At 37.4% G+C, this 17,719-nt stretch overlaps 1 protein-coding gene across 1 annotated transcript in view; it reads left to right on the plus strand.

Annotated features, from left to right (window-relative positions):
* Positions 1 to 17,719, plus strand: part of LOC135208485 (CUGBP Elav-like family member 4) — a 789,757-nt gene that overhangs the window by 751,795 nt on the left and 20,243 nt on the right. The window contains 6 exon segments of the mRNA XM_064240716.1: positions 899 to 1,057; positions 6,003 to 6,153; positions 9,782 to 9,823; positions 13,614 to 13,718; positions 13,721 to 13,780; positions 16,869 to 16,946. Of these exon segments, the coding sequence (XP_064096786.1) occupies positions 899 to 1,057; positions 6,003 to 6,153; positions 9,782 to 9,823; positions 13,614 to 13,718; positions 13,721 to 13,780; positions 16,869 to 16,946 (595 nt within the window).

Here is a 17,719-nt window from a genome sequence, read left to right on the forward strand (position 1 = left end):
AAAACAGTTGATACAAAGTTTTCTCTAAGGACGCGACCTTTCAACTCACCTGTGTTCAACAGCAGACACAAGCATTTTTTTGTCAACTTTTCCACACAGGCCAAATAAAATCTGTCCCAATATTTTTAGAGCATTATAATTGTAACTCTCCCTCCCTTATTTTATCTAATTGCATATGTAATTCTCGAGGGCGCCTTCATCGCCCCTTTGACCTGACCTGATAGATATTATTATTCTGACCTAACTTGATTTGTTAACTTAGATATGTCAAAAAAATATCTGTATCAACTTTTTCTAGAACTCACTGTGATTACAAACTTCATAAATTATTCTTAATCATATGTATGAGGTTAAAGGATATTTTCACGATATGCCTTGACCTCTTAATTATTGTTCTGACCTGACATGAGCTTTTGGGAGGTGCGTCTTGCACTATTTTCTAGGACTATGATTACGAACCTCACAAATTATATCTACTACTAATTGAATGTGTTAATTCGAAGGTACTTTCATTAACGTCCTTAACCTGACCTGTTTGATTATTATTATTCTCACCTGACATAACCTTTTGGGAGGATGCGTTCATCTTCCGCTATTTCCTAAAACTGTTTACAAACTTTACAAATGATATCTAATGTGTTACAAATTATATCTGATGTGTTAACGTCCTTAGCCTGACCTCTTCTATCATTGTTATATTCTGACCTGACATGACCTTTTGGGAGGATGCGTCCATCTTCCACTATTTCCTAGAACCATGTTTATAAACCTTGCAAATGATATCTAATGTGTTACAAATTATATCTAATGTGTTACAAACTATATCTGATGCGTTAACGTCCTTAGCTTGACCTCTTTCATCATTGTTATATTCTAACCTGACATGACCTTTCGGCAGGGTGCGTCTTCTAGTCTGGTGGTCAAGTTCGCGGACACAGAGAAAGAGAGGCAGCTGCGACGTATGCAACAGATGGCCGGCAATATGGGTCTTCTAAACCCCTTCGTCTTTAACCAGTTCGGAGCATATGGAGCGTACGCCCAAGTCAATGTCACAGAGGTTGGTTGGTTAAAGTTCGGCACTCACAATCTCTCAGTTTATGTTTATATATATATATATATATATATATATATATATATATATATATATATATATATATATATATATAATATATATATTATATTATGTATATATACAGCATATTTGTATGTATGTATTGTTTGTATGTGTGCCTTTATCTGTCTGCCTCAGTGTGTGTGTATATAACCCAATATTATATATATATATATATATATATAATATATATATATATATATTATATATGTGTGTGTGTGTGTGTGTGTGTGTGTGTGTATGTATACCTACATATGTATTTTTATTTATATGTCCCTAAGTGTAAAACAACGAATTTTTTTTCACTGAATGCATTTCATAAGGAAAATCGTAATTTTTGTATTGCACCTATGATCGCTTCTGATTTACTACAGGCTGCTAAATGAAGCAGAGCCCGTGCTGGCATAAGACCAGCTTAATCTCAATGTCCCTAAGTGTAAAACAGCGAACATTTTAACATTTTTTCACTGAATGCATTTCTTTAAAAAAAAATCGTCATTTTTGTAATCGCACCAATGATCGCTTCTGATTTATCTCAGGCGACGCCGGTTTAGTCGTTATTGCAAAGAAACGCGAGTTTCTGCCATTTTTTTCGGGACTTTCTCACGTTCCGTTTTCTCACTTTTCCAGCGTTTCTCTTTTGTTTCGTCTCGCGCCTCCCATTTCGTCTCCTCTTGTCTGTTTCAGTTTCATTTGGTCGTAACTTAATTACTCCTTTCGTTTCGATATTTGTACCTTTGTTGTAATGTTACTTTTTTTCCAGCCTTTTAGGTCTTCTGTCTCACCAGTTTCACTTGGTAAATTTGCAGCGACATTTCCTGTAGCGCCACGACGCCATTGTAACGTCACCTGTGAACCATAAGCAGCAAATCTCGCTTTATTTTGCCGGCCGTTCTCCGCAGTGGCGAGCACTCTAGCGAGCAACTTTCAACTTTTGCATTTAACTGTGGCCGCATCTCCTTTATGGTGGCTCTCCTCTGCCTTACAAAAGGTTAACGTTCTCTGCTGCTGCTGCTGCTGCGTCTTTTTTTTCATTTGGCTTCGTTTTTCTTATATTAAAAAATGGAGTGAGAAAGATATTATATGGTAAATTCCTTGGGTTTCGTTAATTTTCAACTTTCTCTTCCCCCAAATTTTTTTTTTTTTTTTTTTACTCGCTACGAATTAGTTTTTGAAGTTGATGTCGGTCCATTTCAAACCAGATCGTTCGGGTCCTCGAAAAGCTTCCTTCTGTGGATTTTTGCTAGCTAATTTCTGTCACGGCAACATATATTTCGTTACGAGATTCTCCAGAAATTAATTCTACAGATAGACCTGCTGTTTTTCTCCTGACCATTTTGTTTGGGTTATTATCGCACGATAACTCCATTTTATGTTTTGCCCCGTACTTATCCCCTTGAATCTGAAGAGGCAAACGCATTCTCTCTCTCTCTCTCTCTCTCTCTCTCTCTCTCGCACGCACTTTTTCCAGACATTTATCTCTCTCTGCTGGGATCTCGTACAGGTCGTGCCCTTATTATCGTACAAGTTCTGCCTTTTGGAAGAACGTTATAGATACGAACAAACACTTCCTCATGTGTCTTTGTAGATGTCTTCTCTCCATATTTCTCAAGAAGGCCTTTCTCCTCATCATTCTATTATCAATTTATTTTGAATATTCCTCCTCTTATATTCATTATTTGGGGCTTCCTTGTAAATTTCTAAAGTCTTGTGTATTGTTGAAATGCCCTTTTCGTGTAAGTTTAGACAGTGCGATATTTATGTGAATATCTGTGCTTGCAAAAGGGATATTCTTCATGTTTCTCTAAAGACAATTTCAGTTTAATTGTTGATTTTCAAGTTTCTTTAAAGACAGTCCCACTTTAATTGCTGATTTTCTAGTTTTTTAAAGACAGCCTCTGTTTAATTGTTGATTTTCTAGTTTCTTTAAAGACAGTCTCTGTTTAATTGTTGATTTTCTAGTTTCTTTAAAGACAGTCTCTGTTTAATTGTTGATTTTCTAGTTTCTTTAAAGACAGTCTCTGTTTAATTGTTGATTTACAAGTTTCTTTAAAGACAGTTTAATTGTTGATTTTCAAGGATCTTTAAAGACAGTCTCTTTTTAAATGTTGATTTTCTAGTTTCTTTAAAGACAGTCCCACTTTAATTATTGATTTTCTAGTTTCTTTAAAGACAGTCTCGGTTTAATTGTTGATTTTCATGTTTCCTTAAAGACAGTCCCAGTTTAATTGTTATTGTCAACTAATGTAAAACTTTAATGTCACTCAGTGGTTTGAAGCCGTTGCAAGCCATTTGTTGCTCTCCAGTCACAAAGCTGCATCACTTTTATTTCCTTACTTATATTATTGTTGACGTATGGTTTATTATTATATCACCTTGCTTATGTTATTTTTATTTCTTTCTTATTTATTTATTTACTCTTGTTTATCAAGTTTTACGTTGGATATTCTGGCGCACAGCAAGCTTCCCTCAATTTAGTCAGTCCAAGTTAATAATAATAATAATAATATAATAATAATAATAATAATAATAATAATAATGTAATAATAATAATAATAATAATAATAATTGACTAATAAATCCACAGTTATGTATAAGTACATATATTTATCTTTAAATATATATGCATAACATTAACTGGATTTATTTCTCCATTTTAAGACTCACGCTACTACGAGTATTTTTTTAATAATAATAATAATAATAATAATAATAATAATAATAATAATAATCTCTGGAAGAGATTCCTTTCATGTGTGTTCCGAATGTCCTCGTGTTGAAATCATTCTCTCTCTCTCTCTCTCTCTCTCTCTCTCTCTCTCTCTCTCTCTCTCTCTCTCTCCTTCTTTCGCGGTCGTCAAAGACAATTGGCCCCCGAGAACTCTGTACTGGAGACTAATCCCTTTTTTTTTTTTTTTGGGGGGGTGGGGGGGGGGGGCGAACTTGGTGGCGGGGGACGGAAAATCCCACTTTTACCTGAAGCTGGAACGACTACTTGGAAATGGAAAAAAAAGAAAAAAAAAAGAAAATCGTCGTTCGGGTGGGAAAAATGCGAACATTAATATTCCCATCTATCCTCGAAATATTGACACGGGGAATTTCCTATAATTGTCAAATGCTGATATTTCCTGGAATTTTTATTCCTGTCAAATGCTGGTATTTTCGCCATCAGTAGAAAATTTATTTAAAAGAATTATTTTAAAAACTTTTTTTTTTTTTGAAAAAACTTTTTTTTTTTTTTTTTTTTTTTTTATAGCATTCTCGCACACTTGACAAATTTTTATTCATTCCCGTGATAGCGGCTTGAAATGGCGGTGGCCGAACGGACAATTTCGCTTGCCGTTTCTCTATTTTTCACTTTTATTTCCCCCACCCCTTCGTCCTTTCTCTCGTCCTTTTTTTCTCCGTAATGACGGTCGCGTTACGTCCTCCCGACAGCAGCTGTGCATACTGAAGGCATACATAGGCCTACTATGCCCCCTACCGTGTTTTGTCGTCAATTTTTTTTTTCCTCTCGAAAGTTATTTTTATTTTATTATTTTTTTTGTATTCTGTCAAAACTGACATCTGAATTGGAACAAGTACGTCGTAGCTTATTCAAGGAAAGTACTTGTTCCAAGTCTTCAGTTTCACTTGCCTTTCTACCTTGGATTTAAGGATGTATTATATATATATATATATATATATATATATATATATATATATATATATATATATATGTGTGTGTGTGTGTGTGTGTGGTGTGTATGTATATATATGTATATTATATAATAATTACATTTATACAGTATATACAAAAACTTATATAGTTATACCTAAAACGCTTGTGTGTGTCTGTGTCTATGTGTACTATCTGTTCTCACAACAAGCATTCAGAGTGAGGTTATATCTATCAATTAGATATATATATATATATATATATATATATATATATATATATATATATATATATATATATATATATATATATATATATATATATATATATATATATATATATACTACACACACACACACATTTCGTACTTGATATGAAGTTCGTGTGAAATACAGGGACAATGACGTTCCCCCCTTTCAATGTCTCCCCTCTTGAATACAATTGCATGTGACGGAAGGCGTCCCCGGGCGTGTCCCCCCCCCCTCCCCGGCGCCCCTTTGAGGGGCATTTTTTTGGTTCAAAAGTTCAAATTCGGCTTGTCACGGCACACTCATAAGAGACAGGGTTCGAACCACAGAAGGACCTGCTCATGCTTCACGTGATTAATTCTTACTTTGTATATTCCAAATTGTTCTTATTATTATTATTATTATTATTATTATTACTATTATTTTATTATTATTATTATTATTATTATTATTATTGTTATTTATTATTATTATTATTAGTAAGCTCATCGTATAATCATTGCAGCAGAATTGTATCATATAGCCTGTGTATTTTCATGATCGTAGCGGTCCCTCTGTGGTCCCCCTGAATTTCAGATAAACTTATAGTTTTTAAGCTTATGATATATAATATGGTTGTATATATATATATATCTTATATTATTATATATATATTATATAGATGTATGTATGTTATATATATAAAATGGTCATGCAGGTAGTGCTTACCTTTGTAATACTAAAAACATATATATATTATATATATTATAATACATACGTATATATATATATGTAAACAAAGATTCGATAGCAGACCATTAGGCCTCATGTTATAAGATTAACTGTAGAATCTGATGCAAAAAAAAAATCAATAAATAAATCACCCATCCTGAGGCGTCAAAATACCCCATCAGCCAAAATTTGAGACAGAGAAAAAGTGGAACCTCTTTGGAATAGTAAGAAAAGCATTTGAGAAACTGATCGATGTCTATTTGTGTGTTAACAGCAGCAATTTATGCAGCAACAGGCGGCACTGATGGCAGCGGCCTCCCAGGGCACATACATAAACCCCATGGCAGCCCTGGCTACCCAGATGCCCCACGCCGGAGCACCCCTGGCCAACGGCATCACCAGCCCCGTGGTCCCTCCAACATCGGGTAAGACGCCTGCTGATTTTCAGTCCTGTCTTTCTGTGGGCGGCTGCTACAGCTGCTCTTTCTCTTTGTTCATCTAGATGGTTTCTTATATATATAATCCTCTCTTGTCCTTCTTCCTTCTTCCTTCTCCATCTCCTCCTCCTCTTCCTCTTCTCCTCCTCCTCCTCTCAGCCCCATCTCTATGACTGTTTTACCCTTTGAGCCTTCGATTAATCTCCTGTTCATTGTGCATACTGAAAGCTATTCCTCTCTCTCTCTCTCTCTCTCTCTCTCTCTCTCTCTCTCTCTCTCTCCTCTTCCTCCTCCTCCTCCTCTTGTTCTTATTCTTCTACTTCTTTTTCTTGGTTCCTAGGGATGGTCTTGTGGAATCATTTTTATAAATATATATATATATATAACATATAGTCGTCTATAGCCTGTTTAGTGACGATTTGTGATTGGGGTAGCTGTGTCTGTGTGTTAGTTGGTGTGCATGTATTTAGATGGCAATCTCTTTCTCCTTTGCCCCCCAAAGCAAACCATCACAGCTGTCAGGACGATATATATATATATATAGCTATTATTTTTTCTTTACATAATATTCAAAGTTGCATGTTGTCAACCAGTTGTTAGATTGATTAAATGGATGGTTGTTAGGTTTGCAGATTAAAAGTGCTGTAAATGTTTGATTATTATCAATGGCTTACTGTCTAGGTACACCTAGAAAAATATAACAGAAGTGGAGTACAATGTAACGCCCAAGTCCTTCTGATGATATTTATAAGTGTACATACATCATATATGTACGCATATAAATGTACATGTATACAGATATTGTACTTCCATTGTTTTGCATACTTTGTTTTTTTTTTAATCTAACCCTTTGAGTACATATAAAAGTGAAACTGTATATATTTGATTTTTAAGATGAAATGTAGAGTTTAGGTAGAGTTCAGGCCAACCAGTAAATTTGGTGTCTTGTTCATCCTAATTTTTTTTTATTCCATGAACTCTGTACCCACACATGTTCCATATGTCTTGGTATACTGTTTTTTGAAGCCCGTGGATATATATATCTTTTTTTCCATTATTTGTTCTTATCACTCATGAATACCGAACATTTTCATGGTAACACCATTGGTCTAGATAAGTGAACAACATCCCTAGAAATGTTGTCTCTCTCTCTCTCTCTCTCTCTCTCTCTCTCTCTCTCTCTCTCTCTCTCATGACAGAACTCTGCCGCCTTCTTCTGCCCTGTACCATTTTGTACATACAGTGTGCTCTCAGACAAAACTTCCCTCTTCCTTTTCATTTTCCGTTGTTTCTTGCTTGACAATACTGTTCATAATGATGATGATAATGATGATGAGTGCTTTTGCAGAATTAAGAAGAATTTCCATGCAGTCATTTTAAACTCCGGATGAGTTGTCTGTGTTTCCTTCATGTTCACATCAGTGAGACGCAGTGACTAGCCTAAAAAAAATTGTCTTAATATAAAAACTGGAGTAGGATTCAACCCAACTAGTACTCCATACTTTTAAGATTTATATTTTGCTCTAAGTCAAACCCAGGGGCTTTTTCACAATAGCTCATTGTCTGAAATAGAAAAAACTGGAGTAAGATTCAACCTAACTGGTACTCCATACTTTTAAGATTTATATTTTGCTCTAAGTCCATCCCAGGGTCTTTTTGCTTTTTCACAATAGCTCTTCTTGTCATTTGCAGTCAGTGAAAGGTAAACTTGTGTGCTCCCTACATTGCATTCGACTAAATAAATATTGTCAGACATTTCCTGTCATAGACCAAAAATAACAGCTTGATTTTATTATCTGCTTAAGAAATGAAATTTAGATATAGTGCATTTCACAAAGAAGGAGACAGCTCAAATATCAAAAATCAAACTGTGTTAATTTACAATGAATGTAGGACACTAATTCATTTATTTATTGTCAAAAAATTTTTAAGATATACTGAGGGGAGTTTCATTCATGAAATAAAGATTTGCAGTCTTAAGAAGTCTGCTTTAATTAAGTAGATGTTTCCATATTCCAAAACCTGGCGCTGAAGTTAAAATGCGCCGGAGAACTTCACACAGTTGTTGAGTACCCCATGTTGAGTCATGTGTCCTTAGATTTGCTATCCTACTAGAGAACATCTCCCTCATTAACTCCCCCCCTCCATTTTATGTGTCGACAATAAGTGTTCCAGTGTTCACACAGGAACTGATGTTTGGATATAAGAAGAGGACAGAAAAATCCTAGGAATAACACACACAGACACATTACAGAACTCTCTCTCTCTCTCTCTCTCTCTCTCTCTCTCTCTCTCTCTCTCTCTCTCTCTCTCTCTCTCTCTCTCAAACGTATTTAATCTCACGCTATGGTTTCCCACATTTGGCGACACTTGTACTATTTCATACTCAGTAAGGGATTACGTCATTGTCAAGCATTCTCTAGTCAGCATTGCAGATCAAGAATTCCCAGTCTCTGAGATATTACATTACGCCTTTGCATACGAATTCGTAAACTTTCAGTCACACGACATGGCCATAATTGGAGGAAACTAATTTTTACGAAAGTCAAATGTCCAAGTCAAAAAGAAAGGTTTGGTTTGTCCCAGATTAACTCTACTGCGCCGGTATTCCCACCAGTATTATTGGTTATTTTTGTGTACCCATTATAGACAAGACAATTGGCATAAGCATGTCACCAAGAGAGATGTATATTAACCTTTTTTCTCTCCCTAAACAAACGGAAATTCATCTTCATATAGACCAAGCCTTTTTGTATGGCAGTGATCAATTATCAACATTGCTCATTTTTCGTAGTCCTGGCTTCTTTTTAATGTTAGTGAATTGAAGTGGAACATTTTTGCCATCTTCCTTAACCCCCACAGTCTTTAATTATTCATTGTCCTATTGACGTAACGCGCAAAGAAAGTTATGAAAAATACTGTGTCACTCAGCCTCTGAAATATATTCAATTGATACGTTGCTCACATGCACCGTATTTCAACCGTATTTGTGTCTTGATGTGATATCTGAATATTGAAGGCAACAATAGGTTTAAAGATACATCCATTTGACACTGATGCAATTTACCTGGCAGATTCCAAGTAAAATTTCAAAAACTTGAACTAAGACTGTAATTGGAAGCTTGAAAAATGCAACGGTGACTTTGCCAATGCCCCAAAACTAAAAGCAATTCCAAATAAAAAAAAAAAAAAAAAAAAAAAAAAACTATGGTAACTTTGATGTTTTCGTGTTTGAATTACATTACAGAATTCAGTTCTTGTGTTTTGGCGACACCTGGTAACCCCTCTGAGGCTATGTCTTTTTGACCTCACTTTCTTCCTTCCTAGAGTGCCAGGATTAGGACCCTCTCTCTCTCTCTCTCTCTCTCTCTCTCTCTCTCTCTCTCTCTCTCTCTCTCTCATGTGTAGACTTTTTCTGGCGTTAAATTACCCACACAAACAAAATTACTCACACACACACACCCTCTCTCTCTCTCTCTCCCTGTCTCTGTCTCTGTCTCTGTCTCTCTCTCTGTGAGTAGAAAAACACATGCAATTGACAGACCAAAAAAAAACAAACTATGAGAGTTCTTAAAGCCTGACGCTAACAGAGGCCATTCCATTCCCCTCTTTACAGCGTCTGTGCCACTGGTGTGGGACATACAAAGCCCGAAAGTTGGTAAGTGGCGAGTAGTAGACTGATGAACATCCCCAGGAGAGAGAAACAAAAAAAAAAAAGATATATGAGAACCCTAGTTTAGCCATCAACTTACAGAAACTTTTCTCCCATGCTCGAATTCTATTAAGTAAAAAATATAAAAATAAAAAAGCCCCCCCAAAAAAAAAACCTGATTCATAAATTTTGTTGTTGTTCAAGAGAACGCATCCATGGTTTTCGATGCGTTTTCGTTGGAGATCACGTAGTATATCAAAGAGTCGAACACGCCCTTTCCTGCCATCATCGTTTTTATGTGTTCAGGGCGCGCTAGTTTTCGTTGTATCTAACCCATATACTGTGCGCCCTTCCGGGTTTCCGGTAGCCGCCCTGAAGGCGCTGGTGGCAGGATGCGTCACGTGATTCGCTGTATCGTAAAATCCTTTGGAATAATCCTGCAGACAGATTCGTCTCAATCGATATTATAGTAACACCTCTTGCACCAGAATTCGGGTTCAGTTTATACATTGCTTTAGTTTAGAATACTTTTTCTCAGTGGCTATAACCGAGTCAGTAGGACCAGTCACCCCCCACCGCACCCCCCACCCCCTCCAACCCCCACATCCCCAACACCCATCTCCCCCAGATCACCACATCTCTCTCTCTCTCTCTCTCTCTCTTCTATCTCCTCTCTCTCTCTCCTCTCTCTCTCTCTCTCTCTCTCTATTCTCTATCTATCTCTCTCTGTCTCCATTATTGATTTGCAGATGATGCAAAAAGATACAAAAAATTAATAAAACGTTCAGGACTAAACTCATATGCTCGAATTTCTTTTCGAAATACTTGGATCACATTTTACCATCCTGTATTACACTTGAATGTTGTGGTATTTTTTTTATTTATTTATATATTTTTCGTTTTTGTATTCATGATTTGACTCAAAGTCCAACTTCAGCATGTAAGTTTAGATTCCTGTTACTCTCGTTGCAAATTCTGCCTGGACTTAAACCGCCATATCTCTTCCTTTTTTTATACTGTCTCTCTTTCTCTCTTTCTTCTTCTTCTTCTTCTCCTTATCCTTCTCCTGTCTCCTTCTCCTGTCTTCTTGTTTGTGAGATATTTTCTTTCGATTATTTTGTTTTTGTTTTTGTTAATCGTCCTCTTATCTTCCCTTTCACCCCGATGTTTCTTGCGTATCTCGTTCGATGTTTGTCTGTGACTTTATTTGATATATATATAAATATAATATTTGTGGCACCCCTACCCTAACTCCTGCCCTATGTGTAAAACTTTCATATTTATATATATACATATTATATATATATATCTATATTTACGGTATATATTTTATTTGTGCATATGAGGTGGCGTTCACGAAGTTTTTGCAGGTCACCAACTGTCTTATCCAAACGCTGGAATCTCCCTCAGATTCATGTTCAGACATTTTCAGTTGCCACAGCAAACGGACACCGTCAAAGTTACTCACTGACTGGTGGTGACTTTTTAAAAAAACTTCGCCAACGCCTCTACTCATTGAGCAATATAGAATGTTTAAGTGTCGTTGTTGCAGGCGTTCCATAGTGCTGTTTTCTGTTACATGTTGTAGATGCCAAGATGGTGTAGAAGTCAGGGTGGAGAGGGGGTCCACTCCCCCCCCTCCCCCCCCCACCCCCTCCCCCACCCCCTGCCACCCCCTCTCTGTCTCTGTAAACCTTCAGATTTTGGTATCATTGTCTCTAGACAGACTGAGAATACTCTGTGAGTGATCAAAGACGCTATATCCGTGGCACCCTGACTTCCCTCAGCCATTTTTGTGAATTGTCCGTGTTGAAGTACCATCCGGCCAAAGGGAAGTGAAGCCTTGGGGAGCTTTCTCGTTCGGCATTAGAGGAAATAGAAAGAGAGAGAGAGAGAGAGAGAGAGAGAGAGAGAGAGAGAGAGAGAGAAAGTACAGACGGGTAGAGAGAAAGTAACCATTCTCGTGAGTGTAGTCTCGACTGAACGCGTGAACTCTCTGTGGGGCATTTGTTTACTACTTTCAGCTCCCCTCAACTCGACAGGAACGCGTATGTAGAGTACCACCGAACTTCTCCGTTCCTAAAAAGGGCTCACTCTCACTCTCTCTCCCTCTCTCTCTTTCTCTCTTCCTCTCTCTTTCTCTCCCCCGACGTCACTTCGCTTTGAAAGGATGATATTTATTTTGTTTTTGACTAACCATTAAGTTCTCCCGCATAAAAAAAGCAAAGATGAAAAGGTTATGTATTAATTTAAGTATCTAAGAAAAGGGGCCTTCGGGAATTTTTTTTTTTTTTTTTTTTTTTTTTGCCCTTTTTACATCAGTCTTAATTATAAGGTCTAGCCTTTGTTTTTTTTCCCTTATTTCTTGTTTTTTCTGGCACCCGTAGGCTTCTATATTGTATATAAACAAGACAAGTTAAGTTGCGCAGAGCATTGTGGTACCACCAGGGACCTTGATTTTTTTCACATTTTAATGAGTTTCTAATCATCATAATATCACCGTAATAATGAAATGCTAATTAGTTTTGCCTAGGATAATTAATTGAGACTTTCCAGGAGTCATTTACCAACAGTGTTCATTACTCTTAAGACCTTTTTTTGTGCTAAATTTGACATCTTGCATGTTAACTGATTCCTGCTTCTTTGGACGGAGATTTTATTAACTCGTTGAAAGAAGGATGCGGATGTCACAGCATTGAGAAAAAAATTTTGAAAATAAAAACATTCAGATTCCTTCCAGGGAAGATAAAATTTCATTGCCGTTTTATTTTTATTTTTTTTTTTATTTTGAATCTATTTTTAGTTACGAAGAACCGGCAATGTTGGGCTTTGCATTAACGGCCTCATATCTACGGTACTTTGGATCTCCCCCTCCCCCCCACCGTCCTCGTACCACCAGTGGGTGCCTCTTCTTTAATTTATATAGGGCGCCTTCCAAACCACGCACCCCCACCCCTACCACCCCAATCCACCAGCCCCCATCCCTCTTTTATCCTGATTCCAATCTCCACCATTTTGACATGGTCCAGATACCACATACACTACCCCCCGTTAATCTTTTGAAATAAATGTATATATATGTGAAGGGGTCTAAGAGAAGGGTGTTTGCTCCACAAATTAACTTCATTTGAGTGGCAGCTTTTTATTTTGTTTTATTTTTTTATCTACCCCTTGTCGCCTCGTTCGTTCATATTTTTTTACATATATATATATACATAACTTTTTTTTCTTTCAATTACACTTGTCATTCCTCACTTCGTCCTGTCTGCCCATTGTCCCACCCCGCCCCAAACGTTCCTTCCTCCCATATCTCTCGTCCTGTCTTCCTCACCTCCGCCCCCTTCTTCCCCTACCCCTACCCCTTTCCCTTCCCTTCCCCTAACTTCGTCCTGTCTGTCTACCCCACCCTACCCCTTTCCTTCCCCTTCCCCTTCCCCTTCCCCTTTTCCTTCCCCTGCTTCTAACTTCGTCCTAACTGTCCCTAGTCCCCCCCGCCCCCCTAAACCGTTCCTTCTTCCCGTATCTTTCGCTTACTGTTTTCCTCACCCTCCCCTGCTTCCCCTACCTCTTTCCATTCCCCTTCCTCTTCCCCTGCTTCTCACTCGTCCTGTCTTCCTCACCCTCCGCCCCTTCTTCCCCTACCCCTACCCTTCCCTTCCCCTGCTTGTCACTTCGTCCTGTCGCCCTAGCCCGCCCCCTTCCCTCATCCCCCCTGCCCCGCCACCACCCCTGCCTCTTCCCCTGCACCCCCTGCTCTGCGCGTGCGCGCCTGATAAGTGTTGCCGTGTCTCCCCAGGTGCCAGTCAAGGGCAGCCGGTAAACGGCGGGGGCGCCTTGCCCTCCATGCCTTCCCCTACGATGCCGAATTTCAATATGGCTCCTCAGCCAGGGCCCAATAGCCAACAGGCGGAACCCCCGCCGAGGCCGTGTTTGCTAACGGTCTCCCTCAAACCTTTGCTGCACGTAAGAACTTTTTCTGCTCACCACTTTCCAAAACACTTACTATAAATATATATATATATATTTGCTAGCATTCTTTTTTATCTATAGATACTATTATGATGACGATGATGATGATGATCATTATTCAGCTGGAAAATATAAATTAAAAAAAAATAGTATTCCTTTTTTTTTGCTTGCTACATCCAGAGCCGTGGCCGTGTATAATAGTTTTAGTTATCGTTTGATTTTTCTCTTCTCTTTCTTTTTATTTTTATTTTCTCTAATTCATTTTTGGCCCCCTCCCCCCTTCCCCTTCACCCCGACTCCAGAGTTGTTTTTTAGATATTGTTCAGACTCGTTTCTCTTAAGGAAAGCGAATGATTTGTAGTTTTAAAAGCTTTTTTTTTTTTTTTTTTTTTTTCTTCCTTCCAAGTCTTAAGCCGTGGATCTCTCTTGTTAAATTTTCGAAATGTTTGACCTTTTGTTCCCAACATTTATTTAAAACGATGCATGTTCTTTGTTTGATCATAGATGGCAGGCAATTGAAGAAATTTCTTCTCTCTCTCTCTCTCTCTCTCTCTCTCTCTCTCTCTCTCTCTCTCTCTCTCTCTCTCTCTCCCCGGAAGTTAACCACGGCAGCGAATGGATCAAGCATGGAACAGTGATTTCTAAAATCCGCAAATTTTAAAATAGTCCCAACCCTCCTCAGATCTTGGGTCCAAGAATAATTTAGAAGTATGTTTTTTTTTTTAAGTTGAAGTGTTAAGTAAGCAAACTGTTCTAAAGCCCCACCAGCCCCCGTCCCCCTCTCATACACACACACAATCCTGCCCCACCCACCCACCCACACCCCCTTCAGAAGAGAATAATGAAGATAATGGCGAAATGAATATCATCCAAATCTAATCATAATAATCAGCCAATGAATGAATTTTTCGCTGTTTTATTTTTTTATTTTTCCCCTTTTTGTGTCGCAATGGCCCAAGCCTGCATCTAGCAAGTGAGCCTTGAGATAAAAAAAAAAAAATAGTAGTATTTTCCCATTTGAGAAGGCATTCCATAGTCGCCAATGACGAAAGAGGAAGCGGAAAATACATAAGAGTTTGCAAACTTTTTTTTTTTTTTTCAATGACCGTCGTAAGGGTAAGCACGATTTTTTTTTTTTTTTTTTTTTTTTTTTTTGCTCCTTTGTGATTATAGTACATTTGTTTTTCCAGAGACTTTTTTGATTTAATCTTGAAGCATCATAGGCCCAAGAGTTTATATCCTTCATTAGCAGTAAAGCTCTCTCTCTCTTCTTTGATTCGTGTTGCTATCACAAACTCAAGTTGAATAGCATACTGATCTTTGCAAAGATTTCTCATCAAGGTTGCTGCGCTTTTTTAAAAGAGACTAAACGACTAAATAACAATAATATCTCAAACATAATATTATTATATATATATTACCCTATCACTGGTGGTGTGTAGACCTTGCTTAGCTTGATAGGGAGTATACATGTAGATCAGCTTACATGTATACTTTTAAACATGTATAACCAGCTTACATGTATACTAACTCCCACCCAACCCTTCAATGTGTGTTTAGCTTATCTGGTTTTCTCGCTGCTTCTTTGTTCATTATATCTATATTATCTTCTTTACTTGTCTGTTTCCCTCCCACCCGTCACTGGTTTTTCTTTTACGTGTTTTTCATTATGCCTTTTTTTGTTACTAGATTGCTGTACAGAACACACGACAGTTTTTCCAAGACCTTCGTAGATAGACACACTTGTGGCTTCCTGCCCCCCCCCCCCCCCCCCCCCCCCCCCCTGCCCCCCCCTCTTCGGAGATGGTTCGAGTTTTGTGTAGCCTTTTTTCCCTCCTAGAGTATTTTTGTTCAAAGAGTGCGGATATATACATTTATATATATATTCCTCTGTTGTGTATCTATATACACATACGCGTATGCATGCGTATGTTATATATATACATAAATATGTATATTTGTGTACACATGCTAAACTATTTCATCTTAGCCATTGTAAGCTTTCCTGAGTTCACCTGATATCCCCCTCTCCCCTTTTTTTTTCTTTTTTTTGGTAAAACCACCAGACATTGCACATTTAAAAAAAAACATGGTTTTAGAAATAAAATACGTTGTAGTTTTGTAGAGTAAAGTTGTTTGTCCTTTTAACTTCTAAATTCCATTTAGAAAAGTAAACTTGAAGCCATAGCCATCGTTCCTACAAGGGAGTTTCTGGCCATTGTTCCTGCTACTATAGATCAGTGGCAAATTCATCCACGGTGTTGTGTGATTTTATGACGTTGCTGGTACTTTTTTCTTAATTTGTGCACAAATTTTATATAGTATTATTATTTCGATATATACATTAGTGATGTTTCATCCCCCTATCTGTATTTACTTCCATGCAAAAGATTCGTAAGTTATAATATTCGTCCTCCGGAACTGCTTCCCTGCGCTTGCCTCTTCATCCAAACGAAGGCGGAAGCATATTATTGTGATTGCAGGTTAGACGTTACCAATTATGACCCCGCGAGAAATGAACCCTTGGTATGGTGGGATATGACCTTTGGTAAGAAATCGCCTTTTGGTGTGCGATGGCTATGTGTTCTTCTCATGGGTACCTCTATATACTATATATATATATCCCCTGTTGCATCTATGCATTCATTTGAACCCCCCACCCCCTTGAATTTTTTTTTTTTTTTTTTTACGTCTTGCAAAGTTACCTAGGATACCTGCATTTGTCTCTTGCAATCTTAACGGAGAAATTATTTTCACCCTCTTTTTGTCATTATCTTGAGTGCAAGTACAGTCAGTCATTAAGTCAGTCTCAGTCAGTCAGTTAGTCAGTTCTTTTAAAATAGAATAAGATCATTTTTTTTAGATCTTGCACATGCAGACGATTTGATAAAAAAAAATCCTTAACAACCTTTGCTTGTCAGCAGAAGCAGGTCACATCATTAAATTTTTTACATCCCACATTGGAAATTCACGAATTGGCAGTCGTGTCTTAAAAAGAAAAAAAGAAAAAAAAAACTAGGCGACCTTGTTGGCACCTTTGAGAGACTAACTGGCTCCCCGCCCTTCTTGCCTCCCCCTACAGCGCAACCCATTCCTAACGGCGAGGCCGCTACTCTCCAACCTTCAGCAGCATATCCGGGGATGCCTTACTCCGGCGTGGGTGAGTTCTGGACCGGCCCTCCAGGGCACACATATATATATATACATTAGTTTCATTTTGTATGTGGTCTCCTGACACTATATATACATATACATATATATATTATACATATATAAATATTCTTTATTATTTGATGTGTGATGTAGCTGTTAGGGTTCATTTTTTTCATTATTATTATTATTTATTTTTTTAGCGGTACCTGATGGAAGTAATGATTTTCAAGAAAAAAAATCAATTTTCATTGAGGAATTTTTCTGTAGTACAGTTTGTGTAGTATGATTTTTGGTATATATGTTAATTGCTCAGCGGAGGCCCAATCGTTATTTTTGGGGAGTTTCTGTAGTTGGAAATATTAATACATATTTATACTTAAGTTTAGACGTGTATACGTATGTTCTCTGTTGATGTTTCTATGGAATAAGATATATATATAATTACTTTTAAGAGTGACGGGGCAGCCATCAGGTATCTGTTAGCAGTGGGAACACGTATGCTGCCATCCCCACTATTATTATTATTATTATTATTATTATTATTATTATTATTATTATATTATTATTATAATGATGATGATGATGTCAGACGTAACTTCAAGTGCTTTGTGTGTGGCTTTGTTGTTCACATATATATATTATATTAATGACCTGAGTTTTTTTATTTTTGTCCAGTTTTCGTGTTTTTCGTTTCTAATATACTATGGTGAATTCCTGCATGCACCTCCGTTTCTTTTTTGACCGTATTTCATTGATTTTTTTATTTTTTTATTTTGGGTT

Source organism: Macrobrachium nipponense, chromosome 35 (genome assembly GCF_015104395.2).
Source record: "Macrobrachium nipponense isolate FS-2020 chromosome 35, ASM1510439v2, whole genome shotgun sequence".
Classification (NCBI taxonomy): domain Eukaryota; kingdom Metazoa; phylum Arthropoda; class Malacostraca; order Decapoda; family Palaemonidae; genus Macrobrachium; species Macrobrachium nipponense.